Raw genomic sequence first — 21,252 nt, forward strand, 5'->3', positions numbered from 1 at the left:
TGTGTTTTTATATTCTGGGTGAGGCAAAAGCAACCCGGGCTCATTGTGGAAACGTAGCCACGCGGACGTTTCTGCGGACCGCGATTTACGTCCCGGGAGGTACGTATTCGAGCGTTTTTTTGTTTTCGCGGATCCGCGAGAGGCCGCTGTGCGCGCTTTTTTGTGTCTCGGGCGGGCGCCTCTCGGGAGCGCGCGGCGTTCGCGCCCGCGCCGTTCTCGCGCGAATAGCCGCCAGATTGGGAAAAAAAAAAAAGCAAAAGCCCTCGTCTTCGATTTCGACCGCGTTTTCGGATCCCGCCGCGTTCTCGCCCTTATTTTCTGGATTCCGTTTTTCGTCTTACGAAACCCGCCGTTGCCCGGACTCGATCCCGGTCGTCGTCCACCGCGGCCGGCTCCGGCTCGTCCTCCTCCTCCGGGGCCTCCGCTCCGCCGACGCAACGCTGTGAGCTAGGCGGACAAACTGATTGCGTCGTGAAAGCCCTCCACTCGGAGGCGAGCCGTCGGCCGGCGAGCGCGAAGAGGAGGGGCGGAGCGGCGCCACACCGCCCGCAGCGTTCGCTCGAAAAAAACCAAACGCGGCCTTTACGTACCTCCGGCCACGTAAATCGCGGTCTCCAGAAACGTCCGTGGGGCTACGTTTCCAGAATGAGCTTGGGTTGGGCAAAAGACTAAAAAATGTTCATCCAATTAAATATTGTTGAGCGGACAATTCCCATAATTCTGATAAGTAGCCCAAACTGTCTGTCAACAAGTGTAGATTTGTACATCCCTGCTGAAAAATCCAGCTTAAACCAGCCTAGGCTGGTTGGCTGGTTTTAGCTGGTTGACCAGGCTGGTTTTAGAGGGTTTTGGCCATTTCCAGGCTGGTTTTTAGCTATTTCCAGCCTGGTCTTAGTTGGTCAGGCTGGAAAATGACCAGCTAAATCCCGCTAAAACCAGCTTGACCAGCCTGGTTTAAGCTGGACATAGCTAGTTTTGGCTGGGCTGCCAGCCTGGCTAGGCTGGTCAAGCTGGTTTTAGCTGGTCATCTCCCACCCTGACCAGCTAAGACCAGGCTGGAAATGGCTGGAAACCAGCCTGGAAAAGGCCAAAGCCCCTCTAAAACCAGCCTGGTCGACCAGCTAAAACCACCCTAGGCTGGTTTAAACTGTTTTTTTCAGTAGGGATCTGTGCACCCCTGTTCACGCAGATCCTGTGATTGTGCACACAACAGAGTGACAGTGGTAAAATCAAATGCTGAATCAATATTGGAGTTAGTTTTGCACGCTGGAGGAAGGACGACACCATGGATGAAGTAATTCTGTTAGACCGGTAATGTTCTGTTTTAAAACTCTTTCAGTCCCCCAAAGCTGGTGTAGATTTTATGAATGGGTTCTTATGCCCAGTAAAAGATTGATGTGATTGTTTTCAGTTTCATAAAATCCTTTTACAGCATCGATAATGCCAATTTTATTTCGTTTAACAACGACATCAGTAAATAGTGCTATTCTGCCTAGCCTGCTTTACTTAGCTGAGGTTGGTTTTATATTCACATTGGTTCATTTTTGAACAATGAAATCCTGTGACGAGCTCCCTATATAGTTTACCATGCTACTTTGAATATTTGCTCTGAAGTAGCATGTGTGTATGGCCAGAGTCCCTTAAGGCAAGTCATTTCACTCGGCGGCCATCTTTGAAACGCCTCTCGGGCAGTATGCTCAGGCATTCAGTTTGAATGGGTGAACATCAAATTCTCCAAAACTACTTGCCAAGCTTGCGATTTAATTTGATAAATCACTTTACTTTTTTAACTTTATTGTGCTTTTAAAGTGCACAGACTTGTGGTAAAATATTTGTTCCACTTTTAAAAATCCACTTATGTAAGAGCAGTATTTACATTTTTTACCTATAGAGAAGTGTTGTCATATTAAGCTAAGTAAACCCACACACAATCTCTTCTGCTATGTTATAGCAGATGTTGCTGCCCCCTCCACACACACACACACACACACACACACACACTGTGAGATTATCATCTGATGGCTCTGACCAGCATCACTCTGTCAATCTGAAACACATTCTGCTCCGCTGAACACTGCGAGATCTCTAAAGTGTGACATTTCTTCTTTGTTTTCTTTTTTTTCAGAGCTGCATTTGACTTCTTACACCCACATGCAGATTTTTTTCAGTGTTTTTGTCAATGCACTTTGATAGCAGTACGGTTATTCTCAGGGGTGTAAAGTAACTAATTACAAATACTCAAATGACAGTCACTGAGGAGTTTTTCTCAGGAATTGTAATTTACTAAGTAGTTTTTATAAATGTGTGCTTTTACTTTCCTTTGAGTACATTTGTAGTGCAGTAACTGTACTTTTACTCCACTACTTTCCTTCAACCTGCAGTCACTACTTTATTAATTCTTGTCTATGGTGATTAGAAAAATCAGTCCTGTGATTCCTGTCCAATCAAATCACACATAGAAGATAAATCGCATCATACTGAATTACATCAAGACATGTGCGCTTTATAAATGCAGCAAACTGTTTGGAAGCATTAAAAGTGTCCAAGAAGAATCTTTACACACATTGACCCAGAGACTGTTTAGAATAGATGCAGCTCACTGATGAGCATTTGATATATACATTAGATGTCGCCTGGCCTATTGTTGTCTATTGGACGGAATGCGTCAATAGCGCCGCCATCTTGCTACAGAGTAGCGCTCCTATGAAACGAATGTGGGACCAAGGTACAGTGGAGGACTGTGGCCATCCAAAGCCAGAGATATACACATAAACACATATATCTATGATCGGGAGTTTTCCTGGATGTTAGTATCCAATTTATTTTTTCTAATTACGAAAATTATAATTGTACATCACTTTTCTACATTGATGGATCAGTGACCGCACGGGCATTCCTGACAAAAAGCTTGTGTTTGTGTGTACAGAAATGTACTATCCACCCTCCCTGTTAAATTTGATCTAATCATGTCCTGAAACACAGCTCCTCTCCTGCTTTCACTTCTTATACTGACGGAGGGAGCGATTCGTTTGTGAATGAATCCCCCGAACGACTCTTTCACTAACGTTAGCCGACAATAATACAAGTTTCTGGCAGCGCAGCATCTCGTTGTCATATTGCTTTTGCATTGTTTGCTGATTTTATTCAACAAAACTAGCATAAGCCGAGTGTTTAGTGCGAGTTGGAGCTGCTTTGCCTTATGGTGAATGCAGTAAGTGACTGTTATCATCAATAACGTGACCTGATTAGCACAAAAGTTCAGAACATACAAAAACAGAAAAAAACTTAATATTACCTTTGAAATGTTCTGCCTTTGTGCTTTGTTTTCTTTGTTTGCTCGTTACTACACCCGTAGACAGCGCTAAAGTCCCGCATCTTCACGTAATAACACTGTCTTGACTAGTGCGGTTGAATGACATTTGTCCTGGGAGCACTGTACCAATGTGGCGGCGCTATTGACGCATGCTCAAGGTCCCTATGCGATATCTAGTGTATATATCTATGACTGATGAGAAGATGACGGATGTTTACTGTAGGTTGACCGAAACGGCCTTAAACACCCAGCAGACACAGGACGTCAACATGACGTCAGATTGACGTTGCCGCAGCATCATGGGGACGTTGCATTTGTTTGGAAATGAAAATCGGGTTGACGTCAGAACTGAACATCAGGCTGACATCAATGTCCAACATCCAACCTAAAATCAAACAAAAATCAGCATCTAATGATGTTACAGCTTGATGTGTGGATGTTGTCACTATGATGCCTATCAGACGTTGGATTTTGCTTGCCATACCTGACAAATCAGTATTTGATGTCAATATAACATTAGTTTAAGATGTTGGCTTGACGTTGGATTTCGGTCACTTTCTAACAACCTAAAATCAACCAAATATCAACTACATTTGATGTTATTTTTTGACATCAAAATGACATTATTCTTAGACGCTAACTAGACATTAAATTTTTGTCATCTGACATGACAACCTAAATCTAACCTAATATTAACGCTTTATAATGTTGTGTGCCTGCTGGGCAATAACTAAATGCACTACAGAATGTTACGTTTACACACATCCTCAAATTAAATGAAGTTTCACAAACTAATTTCGAGAGGAGCACGTGATGTGATTGACTGCAGCTGGCCACTCATCTACACTCATTAGCTAGCCAATCAGATTCATTCAAACACACTACAAGTAACCTAGCTAAGAACTACTCCCTCATCTTCGTTTTCTCCAAGAAACCCCCCATCCACCCCTTTTCCTCCTTTCCTCTTTTGCCGAGGGGAGCTCTCGAGAACACCTGACCTCGTACTCCCCTCACATGCTCTATGGACCTGGCGGGAGCCCTGGGCTCAACTATCTCCGAGCTCAGGGTTCTCTCCCGGGACAGCATGCCAAACCTGCTAACTTGCTAACAAGTCGTCAAACAGTATTTAAGTGTGAACTCTGTAAATGTGAACACATCAGCTATTCAAAGCGTAATACTCACTACTCACTAGGGTGGGCCAATAGACAACACGATGCTGAGCCGGCATCGCCGATCCTCCGCCCTGCCCCCATCGCAAACCCGCTCACGAAAAACACACTCAGGCCCCGTTTACACTAATACGTCTTAGTGTTAAAATGTCAGTTTAGAACGAACATGATCCACACCGTGTTTTACCTAGCATTTCTAAACAGCCCTTCGTTCGCTGAAAACGCACATCACGTGACCACACACACTCGTCTGAGCTCCACTGAGCAGTGCACGTCGGACAGTTTATCAAGGATGTACCGCTGGATCACGTCTCACTATAGTTATTAAACGTGATATTCAGACATCCCAAGTCTCGTGGTAATTGTGGGAGTGCATAGAGACTCCTGGATGCCCGCACATGAGTGATTATCTCCCGGAAATCGCACGTCTCCCTCCCGCACCCTTCTCACCCCTCACAGCCGGATCCCTCCGTCAAACACCGCCTCCAACCCCAACAGCATTTAAAAGCAGACACTGATTGTGCTTTGATTTCTGCGCCAGCTTAATTACAGGAGCTTTGTGATGTGCAAAATAACCTGGATTTTAATAAAACCGCCATTTACTGATGGGAAAAAATGTTCTGCAATGAAAGGCTTCTGTTAGTTTAGAATTAAATTATAATTAATTATGCTAATGTTTAGTGTGATCCTCTACTAAATATGGGAACTTTGATATCAGTGAATACAGTTTGAGATATTGTGATGCAGATCTTAATACACACTTGAAGTCAGAATTATTTACCCCCGTTTGACTTTTTTTCTTTTTCCAGAATGATATTTAAGAGAGCCAGAAAATTTTCACAGCATAATATTTTTTCTTCTGGAGAAAGTCGTATTTGTTTTATTTCAGCTAGAATAAAAGCAGTTTTTAAATTTTTAAACACCATTTTAAGAACAAAATTATTAGCCCCTTTAAGCTATTTTTTTTCTACAGAACAAACCATTGTTATACAATAACTTGCCTAATTACCCTAACCTGACTAGTTAACCTAATTAACCTAGTTAAGCCTTTAAATGTCACTTTAAGCTGTATAGAAGTGTCTTGAAAAATATCTAGTCTAATATTATTTACTGTCATCATGGCAAAGATAAAATAAATCAGTTATTAGAGATGAGTTATTGAAACTATTATGATTAGAAATGTGTTGAAAAATCTTCTCTCCATTAAACAGAAATTATATATATATATATATATATATATATATATATATATATATATATATATATATATATATATATATATATATATATATACACATATATATTAGGGATGTAACAATATTGTGAATACCGTCATACCGCAATAGTAATTTTTTTCAATATTACCGTAGGCGCATGACTCAATAAAACTATATTTCTGGGAAAATTTTGCTTAGGCGAATGAAGCGAACGGGAGGTAGCGGGAACTACAATTCCCATCAGCCCAGGCATGGCCATCATCCTTTACGGTCTGTTGTCACTACAGATCCAGTAATGTGGAAATGGAGTGTGCTGCTAGTAGCGGGGAGGAATAAAAGAGCTGGAAATGATCGAACCTAAAGCGGGTTTTAAATCAGATGTGTGGAAGCATTTCGGTTTCTTTCTAAAAAGATACGAAAAAGCAGAAAAGGTGACAGACACAGAAAAAAAACAGTATGCAGGCACTGCCAGACTGTGGTGAAATAAAAGTCGGGGAATACGACTAATAACAGTCATGGGGACTGCAGAACACAGCACACTTGTTAGATTGATGCAGACATTGACTTGTACCGTAAAGAGACCTCTATCTCACTTATGGCTTGTCCTCTCAAGTAGTGTAAAGACAATGCACAACGTTACCCACTGCTGTCAACCTGGGCCAAGTCATATCTCTGTCCCAGAAACCTCAGTCCCAAATGAGAGGGTTTTTTTCTGTTGCAGGGGACATGCCCAGAGATCCCAGCTTTTACCAGATTATAGTTATATGATCATTTTCCTTAAAAAACTCATCTCTATCTAAGTGAGTGAGGGATTAAATGTTGATTGTGATGAGTTGTCAACAATACTAAATTGACACTTTATTTTTTTATATGATTTAATAGTTTTTTGCTATTAAAATTGAAAAATTGAAGATCCTGTTTCGAAACGTACAGATAGATGGTTAATTTGTATGTCGTTGATATGTTCAGTGCTAAAGTAAATAAACACTTTTGGCACTTTTTTCGAGTCTTTTCATTAGTTTTGTTTTTTCTGTAAATGATTCAATAAATGTCGTACCGTGCCATTCATACCGAGGTATTATCTTACCGTGAAATTCTGAGACCGTTACATCCCTAATTTATATATATATATATATATATATATATATATATATATATATATATATATATATATATACTGTCTACCCTATACAAGACCTTACCTCTTCGGATTTTCAGTGCAATGTAATAATGTGCACAAGCTGCTTTAAAACAGTAATTATTGTGAAAAATGTGCTTGAGTAGAATATTATTAATAATACCTGCATTATTGCATTGGTCGTCACTCACTCTGGCTGGAGTTTTCTCCGTGCTGCTGTAGATTTTCTCCCTCTTTGAATGTGCATTATAAAGATTCAGATGCAAATGAAATATGCTTGACTCGGCCATCAGCACGGTGATGACTTGCGTTTCCATGGAAATCGGGTTTGATGTCATGTTGAAGTGCCTCTGTGTTATCAAAGCGTGCTGCACTTACACATCAGCAGCTTCATACTGACTATCACAGAGTTAAACAGAGAGACTAGTCATGACTAGACTTGATTTTCTTCTTATGTTTGACCACTTGAATCTGCATAAATCACAGTTTTTGTTCTGTAATTTTAATTTCAGCAACTTCTGTTTTCTAGTTTAGGCATGGGCCGGTATAAAATTCTGACTGTATGATAACCTTGGATATAACCATTACGGTTTCATGGTCTTGTGATTACTGCTCTAAAATATGTTATTTTTCAAGAGTTCACACTTAGCTGGTGATTGATTATGAAGCTTGTTAAGCATGCTGTCCCAGGAGAGAGCCCTGAGCTTATAAGATCCTCGAGCCCGGGGCTCCCACCCCTTTGCAAGGCGAGAGGGGAGTTTGAGCTCAGGTAGATCTGGAGAACTCCCCTGCTGTAGTAGCTAATGAACAGATATTGATTGCTCTTAAGAGATAACTACTTACTAGGTGCATGTCTATGGTGCCGATTTGGATTAGTCAATTAACTTAAGTTGCATGTTTTTGGACGGTGAGAGGAAACCGGGGGACCCGGGGGAAACCCACGTGAGCACGGAGAGAATGTGTAAACTCCGCACAGAAACATCGGCTGGCTTGATAAGGACTAGAACCAGTGACGTTCTTGCTGTGAGGCAACAGTGCTAACCACTGGGCCACCATGCCACCCATCTAGGAAAGGAGGAGGAGTAGGGGTGGAAGGGGGGATTCTTCAAAACAAAGATGGCTGCTATATGGAACTTAAGAGTATTTATAGTGGCTTAGGAATCGTCTGAATGGTAAATCAGCAGTCATAAGCAAGTGATCCTCTTGAAATTAGTTTATTAATAAACTTCACTTAAATGTCTGGATGAAAAACAATAACAGTTTTTTTCTGTTTAATACACTATATTTTACTTTAAAAACATTTATTTATTTATTTGGATAAGTACACATTCATTCATTCATTCATTCATTCATTTTCTTTTCGGCTTAGTCCCTTTATTAATCTTTATTAAACCAACTGCTTGGACTTGTGGAGCTGCATGGATGGATCTGCTCTTCGGTTGGTTGATGGTCTCCGGCAAATGCATAGAGACTCCCGGAACTTCCAAGAGAGTTAGGATGTCTGATGATGTATAAGATTTTATGTATATAAATATATAACAATATATATATATATATATATATATATATATATATATATATATATATATATATATATATATATATATATATATATATATGCAAATTTATATCGAAATATTGGAAATGGGTTTAAAAATTATATCACCGTTTTTGAAAAAAAATCTATCGCAATATACATGAATACTGAATTATTGTCCAGCCCTAGCTCTTCTCAAAGATTAGACAGAGTGAATCAATTAAATTTTTTTTTTTCACTTGGCACGTAATAGTGAAGTGAACTGAATAGTGATTGTTCAAATGATTTATGTTAGTAGCCACATGTTTTTATTGTTCGTGACTTATGTGGCACAAATTAATTAAGGACCGTTCTGGAATGTGATGCTCTTTTCTGCACCATCACTGTTTAATGACGTCATGTTTCGGGAACACTGAAGTTGTTTGGTGGACGTTGGGCGTGGTAACTTTTATTTCCTGGTTTTGTTCCGGGAATTATTCATTTACAAATTAAGCACTGCCCGCCGGTGACCTACTCACACCTGCAGCTTCTCCACCATGGACATCCAGCGTTCTCCAGCTTCCAGTGCCTAGACTGTAGCTCTGCACAAGACGTTTGGCCAGAGGAGAATTGATCGTTCCCAACTGAGCCTGGTTTCTTTCAAGGTTTTTTCCTTCACTTTGGTCAATTGGTGAAGTTCCTCCACTGTCGCCTCTGGCTTGCTTTTTTGGGGACTTGTGGAGCTGCACATGGATGGATCTGCTCTTCAGTGTTTGGACTTTCAGCAGTGAAAGTTAAACCACACTGAACTAAACTTCAACTCTGAAAACTGGACTGACAGTTTCAGTTTACTAGAACTTCTATGTTAATCTGCTTTAACACAATCTACAGTTGACGTCAGATTTATTAGCCCCACTAAATTATTAGCGCCCCTGTTTATTTCCCCCCCAATTTCTGTTTAATGGAGGGAAGATTTTTTCAGCACATTTTCAGCACACCTAATATATATATATATATATATATATATATATATATATATATATATATATATATATATATATATATATATATATATATATATACACATACAGTTGAAGTCAGAATTATTAGCCCCCCTTTGAATTTTGTTTCTTTTTTTTATATATAATATTTCTATTATATTTTTATTTAACGGAGAGAAGATTTCTTCAACACATTTCTAAGCATAATAGTTTTAATAACTCATTTCTAATAACTGATTTATTTAACTTTGCCATGATGACAGTAGATAATATTTTACTTGATGTTCTTCAAGACACTTCTATACAGCTTCACTGCAAAAAATGCTTTACTTACTTAGATTTTTTGTCTTGTTTCTAGTCCAGATATCTACAAATTCTTAAACCAAGAAGCATTTTCTAGACAAGCAAAATATATTGTCTTATTTTAAGAAATAATATGCCAAAATGAAGTGAGTTTTTCCTTAAATCAAGCTAAATAATCTGCCAATGGGGTAAGCAAAATACTCTTGTTTTTCGATTTGTGATAAGATTATTTTGCTTACCCCATTGGCAGATTATTTAGCTTGATTTAAGCAAAAACTCACTTCATTTTGGCATATTATTTCTTTGAACAAGACAATATGCTTTGCTTGTCTAGAAAATACTTCTTGATTTAAGAACTTTTAGATATTTGGACTAGAAACAAGACAAAAAATCTAAGTAAGAAAAGCAATTTTTGCTGTGTAAAGTGGCTGAACTAGGTTAATTAGGTTGACTAGGCAGGTTAGGGTTATTAGGCAAGTTATTGTATAACGATGGTTTGCTCTGTAGATTATCCGGGGGAAAAAAATTAGCTTAAAGGGGCTAATAATTTTGTCTCAAAAATGTTTTTAAAAAAATGAATAACTGCTTTTATTCTAGCCAAAATAAAACAAACAAGACTTTCTCCAGAAGAAAAAATGTTATCAGACATACTGTGAAAATTTCCTTCCTCTGTTAAACATCATTTGGGAAACAATTAAAAAAGTAAATAAAAAAGGGGGCTAATAATTCTAAACTGTACACTGTAAAAGCGCTATAGATATAAAGATGAATTGAGTTGAGTTGGGTTGAGACTATTTCAAAGCTGTTTTGTTGTATTAATATCTGCTATGGTGTCCTTACAAATGCAATCCCTCTTGAAGCAGAGTTTTCCATGATTCCTGCGGTATTGTGAGGTCGTCGTCTAAGAATAGTAGCGCTTCGGGCTGCGTGTTTCTCTTAGACACGGCTATTTGAATGAAAGTCTACAGTGCACGAGTTCGGCAGGACAGTCTGTGTGCTTTTATATGCATGATAAAACATGCGTACAGCGCTGCTAGGGAAAATTATGCAAACGAGTCAGATGTGAATGTGGATTCTGACCTGTTAATGAAGTTTGCTCTGAAGAGCTGTGTTTACTGTACAGTAGCCGTGATTTGAACGGGATTCAGTGGGAGCTGATAGTTCTGTGGGTCGCTGTATTTGTGGGCCGACCGTGTCTATTGTTATCTCTCGGTTTAAACAAGGCCTGAGGCTCAGGACAGCGCATTAAAGACAGAGGAGAAGCTCGGCTTACATAACCACACACACACACACACACACACACACACCAGCCGCGCTTCGAGCCCTTAAGCCTACATCCTATAAAACACACTCAGAGCCTCGCTGCATCGCTCCATCACTTATTTGAGGGTGAACGGGTCAAGAACGAGGCCAGATTACATTTCTATCCGTAATCAAATCACTGTATATAAGAAAACCAATTTAGCTTAAAGAAAATCAAGCCGAGGATTCCAGACATGATTTATTATGATTTCTTTTCTACCGTGTGTTGGTAACATGCTTGCTATTTAGTCATTTTTAAGTAACACTGTATTTTGAAGTCCCCATAGTTGACTAACGTTAACTAACAGCAAGCAATACATCTCTGTGAAAAATAATCTGGACACTATTCACTGTAAAAAAAACAGCAGCTGTGTGGTTGCCAGAATTTTACAGCTAAAAACAAGGTAGAAACGTTATTTAGAAATTGTACAGGGTACCATATTACGGTGAACTAAAATATGGTAGAAACTTAATTCTAAAATTTTACGGTATACTTTTTACTTTTTTTTTTTTACTTTTTAGTAAACCGCAATATGGTAGACAGGCACGTGCACACATAGGGCTCAACCTGTGCAGTGCACATGCCCTTTTTTTGTCTTGGATAGAAAGTGCCCTTCCAAAATGATCAAAAGTGCCACCACGACATCCTGGTTCGAGCCTCGGCTCAGCTGGCGTTTCTGTGTGGAGTTTGCATGTTCTCCCTGCATTCGCGTGGGTTTCCTCCGGGTGCTTCGGTTTCCCTCACAGTCCAAAGACATGCGGTACAGGTGAATTGGGTAGGCTAATTTGTCCGTAGTGTATGTGTGTGAATGAGTGTGTATGGTTGTTTCCCAGTGATAGGTTGCAGCTGGAAGGGCATCCGCTGCATAAAACGTATACTGGATGAGTTGGCGGTTCGATCCGCTGTGGCGACCCCAGATTAATAAAGGGACTGAACCGAAAACAAAATGAATGATTGAATAAGTTGGCGGTTCATTTCGCTGTGGTGACCCCAGATTAATAAAAAAAGAATTGAGATTGGGCCTAAATATAATAGAAAAGTAATTTATAATTTTACTGACAATAATCCAAAGCACACTAGCAAGTCCACTTTTCAGTGGCTGAAGAAGAACAAAATGAAGACTTTGGAGCGGCCTAGTCAAAGTCCTGATCTGAATCCAATTGAGATGCTGTAGAATGACCTTCTTAAACCCTCTAATGTGGCTGAATTACAACAACTCTGCAAAGATTTCCTCCACAGCGCTGTAGCAGACTCATTACAAGTTATTGAAGACGCTTGATTGTCGCTGCTAAGGGTGACCAAGCCAGTTATTAGGTTTAGGGGCAAACACTTTTTCATACAGAGTTATGTAGTTTTGTATTTTTTCTTCCCTTAATAATAAAAAGTGTCAAAATGATTGAGTGTTTACTTAAGTTATATTTGACTAATATTTAATTTTGTTTTATGAACTGAAGTCTTAAAGTGTGACAAACATGTAAAAATATAAGAAATCAGTAAGAGGGCAATCAATTTTTCACACTTATGTATGACGACATGCTGACCAGCTTCTCTAATGGATGCACTTGAGAAAGACGTTGAGATGTACACATCGGCCTCTGGTGGATTTATCACAAATGGCACATATGAGAAAAAGTGCCCTGGGGACTAATTTGATACAAAAAAATGGTCAGTATCTTGTTTTTGTGAAAACAAAACCTGCAAGCACATGTAGCCTTGAGTACATATTTCTCGTTTCTCAAAAATGTAGCCCTGGGCACATATCTCCAATGAGCCTGGGTTGCACATTCTGAATACACAAAGTAAAAAGGGGCAAAATAGGAATCCTTACATTCACACGGGGCTCTAGCGTTAACACTTGTTGAAGAGCGTGTCTGAAGTTGGAGCTGACGAGATTTTCATAGGAGCGTTAGCTAATGAAATAAGATCGCAGTCGGCTACTGTCTGAGCTGGGGGTGTATGCATAAAGCGATATGATTGGCTGATGCTTCCGTTGGTGCTTCTACAGCAAGCAACTGGGAGGCGTCGACACTGACGCCCTGGGTGAATGGGGCTTAATGCTGCTCACCATATAGGCCAAATGCCATACCGAATGCTGATTTGTGGTTGCCACGCTCTGATGTTACATTTCTCATCTTTTTTAGCATTACTTCTTGGTGATTTTCGGCCACGATGGGCAGAAACCTCTGGAGCTGCGGTCAGAAGAAGAAGCTGATTGTAATGAGTGGGTGGAGGTCATTCAGCAGGCCAGGTACAATCAAAACACTAACCACATGAAGTAGCATCTTTGGAGAATCGATGTTTCCTGAGCTGTTTTAGCATGTCAGTTTTTCTGTAGGAAAGGAAAATGTCCTGAGCAAAGTGTTCCTATAATCTCACACCAGGGTTAACAATGAAAACATATCAAATACTGTTTGTTACTTGGTATAAAATTTTACCTGATTAAATAAAACTTCACTTTTTTTTCTTTATTTTAAGCACTGGTTATGCATTTTTGTTTAGCTTAAACTACTTGAAAAACGAATTCTAACTTAATAAAAAACTATAAAGACACATGAAAAATAAAACCTGTTAAACATGACAAATGGTATTAGAAAAGTACAAAGTATTAAAGAAGTACAGAAAAAACAGATTCAAAATATTGAGAGACATTACTAAAGTGTGTAATCGAGTCTAAACTAACGTCAGCTCACCCACATTTAAGTAGTTATATAGTGTTACAAATGTGATAATGCTCAAATTTACAAGAATATTCAATCAAATGTGACATATCTCAATCTAATATATTCTATATATACACACACACACACACACGCACACTTACTGGCCACTTTATTAGGTACACCTGTCCAACTGCTCTTCAACGCAAATTAATAATCAGCCAATTACTTGGCTGCAACTCAATGCATTTAGGCTGGTAGACATGATAAAGACGATCTGCTGCAGTTCAAAGCGAGCATCAGAAAGCTGATTTAAGTGAATTTAAAGTGGCATGTTTGTTGGTGCCAGACGGGCTGGTCTGAGTATTTCAGAAACTGCTGCTCTACTAGAGAATGATAGGAAAAAGAGAAAATATCCAGTGAGCCGCAGTTCTGTGGGCGCAAATGCCTTATTGATGCCAGAGGTCAGAGGAGAATGGCCAGACTGGTTCCAGCTGATAGAAAGGCAACAGTAACTCAAATAAGCACTCGATACAACCGAGATCTGCAGAAGAGCATCTCTGAACACACAACACGTCCAACCTTGAAGCAGATGGGCTACAGCAGCAGAAGACCACACCGGGTGCCGCTCCTGTCAGCTAACAACAGGAAACTGAGGCTACATTTCACACAGGCTCACCAAAACTTTCACATTTAGATGGTCGAGTCAGAATTTGGCATCAACAACATGAAAGCATGAGTCCATCCTGCCTTGTATCAACGGTTCCATCTTCTGATGGCTACTTCCAGCAAGATAACACACCATATCATAAAGTGTGAATCATCTCAGACTGGTTTCTTGAACATGACAATGAGTTCACTGTACTCAAATTCCATCCACAGTCACCAGAGCTCAATCCAGTAGAGCCCCTTTGGGATGTGGTGGAACGGGAGATTCACATCATGGATGTGCAGCCGACAAATCTGCAGTAACTGTGTTATGCTATCATGTCAACATAGACCAAAATCTCTAAGGAATATTTCCAGTACCTTGTTGAATCTATGCCACGAAGAATAAAGGCCATTCTGAAGGCAAAAGGGGATCCAACCTGGTCCTAGTAAGGTGTACCTAATAAAGTGGCCGGTAAAGGTAAATATACATATTAGCAAAAGAATCAAGAACCACTGATATGTAATAGAAAAAATGATGTTGTGTCTGACTGTTACGTCACAGTTTTTGCATGTGGTTCATAGATTAAGACCTCAGTGATGCCTTTACTAAACCGGCTTTAACTAAAAGCTTCATTATAGCAGCATGTAGTTTTGATGGATTTAATATGAAGTAGGAAAGCAAGCACAATTTTATCTGTCAGTATGTCAGATTTCACCAAAATCTTTGTATCAGTAGTGGTTGTCTGTGAATTCCGATTGGAGGGGATTCAATACTGGATGGATATGATAAAATACGACTCACCACACAAGCATATATTGTTATGATAAAAAAGTAGGCTTATAAATGTTAAAGTTTGTTGACATCAAATTTTGTGCATCCAATATATATGTGTTTCTCTGCACATTTTGTAAGAAAGAAGTAACATTGGCTGGTTTTCAACTTCAAAAATCATAAACAAAGCTACATGAGGTTACAAAATATTATCCAGTCAATGTTCCCTTGAGTTTAACCCCTTTATAAGACACTCATTGTAATATTGGAAAACCCTGGAGTGTTACTGGGGGTTATTACAAGACTTCTGAACTTCCATGACGTTACTTGAAGGGGGAGTTTAAAAGACTGTCATGAAGTATGTATGCTTTTGACAACTGTCGTTAAGTTTAATTAACTCACTTATGCCATTTTAAGATAACACCTTGACATAAACAAATACATCATAATCTGTCCTGACATTACAACTCGTCATAAATCTGTCATAAACATGATTGTCGTGAGGCCATTATAAGCATACCTGCCAACACTCTTGTTTTTCCCGAGAGTCTCCCGTATTTCAGACCAATCTCCCGCAACCATCCCGTTTTGTTATTTCTGCCGGATTTACTCCTGTAATTTCACCCCCCCTCCCCCTTTTTTTGTTTTTGTTTGGTATAGTCTGTAAATACCCCCAGGTCGCCAACCTTGGTACAGTACCCGATCACAGCAGCCGCCCAAAACTCGCTGCATGCTATCCCGGTTCTTAACAGTGTTTTTCAGAGACCTCACCCCCGAACACCCCCTCCCCCCGGTCTCCTGGATATTTGGAGACAATAATTACACTCAAAAAATGATGTTTTATGTTTGTTCAGAGTTTTTTTGGGGACAACTTCATTCATTAATTTATTCATTCATTCGTTTTCTTTGCGGCTTAGTCCCTTTATTCATCTGGGGTTGTCACAGCACAATGAACCGCCAACAAATCCAGTATATGTTTTATGCAGCGGATGCCCTTCCACCTGCAACCCAGCACTGGGAAACATCCATACACACTCATACAGTACGGTCAGTTTTAACATATCCAATTCACCTATATGTCTGGTCTTGTGGGGGAAATCGGAGCACCCTGAGGAAACCCATGCGAACTGAGAACATGCAAACTGACCCAGCCAAGGCTAGAACCAGTGATCTTCTTGCTGTGAGGCGATTGTGCTACCCACTGCGCCACCGCGTCACCGACAACTTAACTGTTTTAAGTTAAAGCCACTTAAATTTGTCAAAACTAATAAGTTAGATTAATTCCTTCATGTTGTTCCAACACAAATCGATAGTGTGGAACCCAGCATTTATTTTTCCGTGATAAACCCCCTTCAAGTAAAGTCATGGCAAACATTTGAATCGATTCCTGTTTTGCGTTTGTTTGTGGTTTCTGAAGTAAAGCTCGTTAATTTATTTCAGGTTTTCTTGGAAAATGTTTCTAAATATGTTTCTTTGTCCTTCTGCTGTCGCCGGCAGTTATTCAGATCTGATCATCGAGCGGGAAGTTCTCATGCAGAAATACATCCATCTGGTGCAGATCATGGAGACGGAAAAGGTGGCGGCAAATCAGCTCCGGACTCAACTGGAGGACCAGGATACAGAGATCGAGAGGCTGAAGGCCGAGGTTCGTTTATCGTCTTCAGCTCAATCCAAGGTTGTCAGGTGCCAGAAAAAGATCCAATCGGTAACAGACTCAAAACATGTTCAGAATGAAGAATGAAAATCAGCCCAATCACAGTTCACATCTGTTACTGTGAAGGATGTTCAAATAAACAGTTAATTGGTTTATCATTTTTAATTCAATTCAGTTCAGCTTTATTTGTATAGCGCTTTTACAATGTAGATTGTGTCAAAGCAGCTTCACATAGAAGATCATAGTAAATTGAAACAGTGTCAGTTCAGTTTTCAGAGTTTAAGTTCAGTTCAGTTTAGCTCAGTTCAGTGTGGTTTAATAATCACTACTGAGAGTCCAAACACTGAAGAGCAAATCCATCAATGCACAGCTCTAAAATTCCCTAACAATGCAAGCCAGTGTTGGCAGCGGGGAGGAGAAAACTTCACCAATTGGTGAAAGTGAAAAATTAAAAAACCTTGAGAGAAAGCAGGCTCAGTTGGGCACGACCATTTCTCCTCTGACCGAACGTCTTGTGCAGAGCTGAGCTAAGTGATGCACTGAGTGTATGCTTTACTAAAAAGATCGGTCTTTAATCTAGTTTTGAACTGCGAGAGCATGTTTGAGCCTCGGACATTATTAGGAAGGCTATTCCAGAGTTTAGGAGCCATAAAGGAGAAGGCTCGACCTCCTTTACTTGACTTTGCTATTCTAGGTACTACCAGAAGCCCTGAGTTTTGAGATCTTAAAGAGCAGGTTGGATTGTAGCGAGACAGAAGGTTGGTTAGATAAACAGGAGCTCGATTATTTAAAGGCTTTTAGGTAAGAAGCAATATTTTAAATTCAATACGAAACTGAACAGGCAGCCAGTGTAAGGAGGATAAAATTGGGGTGATATGATCGTATTTTCTAGACCTGTAAGAACTCTGGCAGCTGCATTTTGTACTAGCTGAAGTTTGTTAATAGAGGATGCTGGGCAGCCAGCAAACAGCATTACAGTAATCCAGCCTAGAAGTCATAAAAGCATGGACTAGCTTTTCTGCATCTGAGATGGATTGCATACTTCGTAACTTAGCGATATTTCACAGATTAAAAAAAGGCAGTTTTTGTGACATGCGAGATATGATTTTTAAAAGTTAAACTGCTGTCAAATATGACACCCAGATCTTTGATAGTAGAGCTAACGCTAACTTTGTATCCCTCTAATTGTAGGTCGAGTTGTGAGATCTTCTGTGTGCAGGATTTAGGCCCAATAAGTAATAATCAGTGGCATAGCGGGGGGGCCCGCGTGATTAGGGGGCCCCGCGTCGTCGCGATTTTCAATAATTGAAAATCCGGCAGCCGCAATAATCAAACTCTTGGGAATAACTGTGGTCCGAACCAAAGTTCACAGGTCTCTGTTCTCTAAACACCTTTCAAGCGGTGGACTACTTCATTCTGATTGCTTTCCGCCGAACCGCGTCATAGCTCATACCATAAAGTTGACTTGATTTCAACTCTCCTCGACGCTCACACCAAAGAAGACGCGTCGCGCTGTTTCTCGCCGCCAGTTCTCATTGAAAATGAATGACTTCTGGCTACTTTGACGCTCTCGCCGCTTTCGGTTTGTGATTGCTCCTCAGTTCGTGAAGGCTTCCCCACGTTGTCACTCCACCCCACCCCCCTTTCCCGCTCCTTAGTTTGTGATCGCTCCTCAGTTTGTAAAGGCTTTCCCGCGTTGTAGCTCCACCCCACCTCCCTTCCCCGCTCCTCAATTTGTGATCCCCCCCCCCCCCCCCCCACACCCAAATCATCAGGGGGCCCCGTCAGTGATCCCTGCAGGGGGGTCTCCACATTTTGCGCTACGCCACTGGTAATAATTCTGTTTTGTCTGAGTTTGAGAGAAGAAAATTGTTGGTCATCCAGTCTTTAACATCTTTAATACACTCAGTTAGCTTAGACAGTTCAGACATCTCATCTGGTTTAGTTGAAATATATATTTGAGTATCATCTGCATAGCAGTGATCCCATGTCTTCTAATAATGTCTCCCAGGGCTAGCATACATATTGTAAACAGCAAAGGGCCTAAAACTGATCCTTGAGGCACCCCATACTTTACTGGGCTGACTTGTAAAGGCTGCGCGTTAATATTCACAAACAGTCAGCTAAGTATGACTTAAACCATTGTAGAGCCTGTCCACATTTTAACGTTAATGAGCCTGTTTACATTCCTAATATTTAATGTTAGCATTCGCCAAATGAACACAGATCAAATTTTGCACTCATATTTAAGCTAATAACATTTGAACTGCAAATGGTAGAAGATCAAACAGATTGTGATTGCATAAAGTGTGAGTAGGTGATGAACTAATCCATTAAGTAACTGCGTTATCTCTGTTACAGATTGTTGTTCTGAACAAATCAAAAGAGCGGATGTTGCCCTTTCAGTCCTTTCAAGACGAAGAAGATCCAGACATCAAAAAAATCAAGATGGTTGGTCTAGATATTCACTACTCTGTCTTATTTACACATCACAGTTGTGTCCTTATAAATGGGTCACTTGTTGGGCGTCTGCTTTGCGTGTTTCCTCACAGGTGCAGAGCTTCATGCGTGGCTGGCTCTGCAGGAGGAAGTGGAAGATCATCGTGCAGGACTACATCTGCTCGCCTCACGCCGAGAGCATGAGGAAGAGGAACCAGATCGTCTTTAACATGGTGGAGGCCGAGACGGAGTACGTGCTCCAGCTCTCCATCCTGGTCAACTGCTTCCTCCGGCCGCTCCGGATGGCGGCCAGCTCCAAAAAACCTCCCATCAGTCACGACGATGTCAGCAGCATCTTCCTCAATAGGTATACATGTGCTCATGATGATCTTAAAGGAACACTACACTTTGTTTTTTTAATTATCTCATTTTACAACTCAACTTAATTTTGACTCATCCCCCTTTCCCTTTAAAGTGCTTAGGTCCAAATGCCCACTTTCCTATTTTCAATCACATGTGCACACACACACACACCAAGTACAGTTTTAGCTGTATTACAAATGTGCCCTTCAAAATTTGATCTTGATAAATGTTGTTTATTGCCCCCCCAGCTGTTTGACAAAAAGTATGCCCTCAGGTTTGCAGCTTATGGTTTAGTCTGTTTGATTAATTTGACATCAGAATGATGAAAACCCTGACAATAACAATGGGGTTTTAGCGCTTCAACCGAGCACTAAATCTGCACGTTGGAATGATTCTTGAAAGATCATTTGGCAAACTAAATTCTGCCTTATTAAACTTGGTTTCAAAAACATCAGTGATTTTTAAAGGTAAATTGCAGTGTGTAAGTGTGACACCCAGTGGTTGAACTTGGTATTGCACTCCTGGATCAAAACACATTTTCAATTGGCTCCTCCTCTGATGGGTTCACGCAAGTGCAGGTTGCCAGATTGACATGAGTGTGCCTGACTATCGAGCCTAAAGGCTGATTTGAACAATTTTCTAACTAAAAGCAACAGCACATGATAAATGAAATATTTTCCACACTAAAAGGAGTTTTTGTCCTAAACAACAGCTGAAATTCTGTTTTAGAAATGCTTCTAATTCTCACATGTGAATAAAGATCAACTCAGGTACACCTCATGTGCTTTAATTAGTGTTAAATGCTAATAATGTGAGTTTTAATGCCATTTTACATGACATTTATTGCCATACTACTGAAAGCAGCAGCAGATAGTTCACCTCAGATCTTAAAAGTGAAATAAACTATTTGAAATTAAACTTTAGAACTGAGACTCAGTGCAAACCAGCATATATCAGTGATTCAGCATCTACATAATAATGTAAAAGAGGTTTAATATGCATTTATTAGATTATAAACCTTATCAGTTTGCTTGAGTGCAGTCAGTGCACTATTCTGTGCTTCTGAATGGCTGTATTTACATTTCGTCTGGTGCAAAAAGCCCAATTGCTCATCACTGCAAGCCTCCTCATGTAGCGTGTTGTTAGGACACAGGTTTACAATGTGAACTGCTCACCTAATGTTTGTAATGTTTATATTATTTGCTAATTAATAGCCACCTCACGTGGAACTCTGAATCCGCGTCTCATTTCGTCTGCTACTGACCACAAGAGGTCACATTTTCGGTCACGGACGCACACTTTGAGAGCCTTTAGAACAGAATGAATTAAATACGTAGTTTTCCACCAAGGCAATCCGGGGTGCTGAACTACAAATGGCTAAAGTAACAGTGGGCGGGTTAAAAGAACCAAAACAAAGACAGACGTTCAAGCACGTAACGCACATGTTCAAAGCAGAATATCTGACTTCAGCATTGTTTTTCAGATAAACAAGTATGTTCACTTAGCATGTTTCTGAAATATCTGTAAACATATTATGATATTTTTATGCTTTAGAAGAGTCAAAAACTTACAGACAGCACCTTTAATTAAAACACATTTTTTACTGTAAGTTAACTGTATTTCAGGTTTATTTTTTTTATGCAACATTGTTAACTTTTAGCACTGCTAATTCAAATAACCCCATTGAATGTTTTGAAATGTACTTCCTTTTTTGAAGATTCGAAAAGTAATGAACTCTGAATTTCTAATTGTTTTT

At 39.9% G+C, this 21,252-nt stretch overlaps 1 protein-coding gene and 1 long non-coding RNA gene across 3 annotated transcripts in view; one reads left to right on the forward strand and one right to left on the reverse strand.

The window, feature by feature from the left end:
• Positions 1 to 21,252, reverse strand: part of LOC141376286 (uncharacterized) — a 501,640-nt gene that overhangs the window by 447,102 nt on the left and 33,286 nt on the right. The gene's annotated exons all lie outside the window — the stretch shown is intronic.
• rasgrf2a (Ras protein-specific guanine nucleotide-releasing factor 2a) overlaps positions 1 to 21,252 on the forward strand; it is a 61,250-nt gene that overhangs the window by 2,897 nt on the left and 37,101 nt on the right. For both annotated transcript variants that reach the window (XM_009305082.5, XM_009305083.5), the window contains exons 2-5: positions 13,102 to 13,208; positions 16,538 to 16,685; positions 19,056 to 19,145; positions 19,247 to 19,500. In XM_009305082.5, coding sequence (XP_009303357.1) covers positions 13,102 to 13,208; positions 16,538 to 16,685; positions 19,056 to 19,145; positions 19,247 to 19,500 — 599 coding nt within the window. The remainder of the gene's footprint in view (positions 1 to 13,101; positions 13,209 to 16,537; positions 16,686 to 19,055; positions 19,146 to 19,246; positions 19,501 to 21,252) is intronic.

The sequence above is a fragment of the Danio rerio genome, chromosome 10 (genome assembly GCF_049306965.1).
Source record: "Danio rerio strain Tuebingen ecotype United States chromosome 10, GRCz12tu, whole genome shotgun sequence".
NCBI classification, from domain to species: domain Eukaryota; kingdom Metazoa; phylum Chordata; class Actinopteri; order Cypriniformes; family Danionidae; genus Danio; species Danio rerio.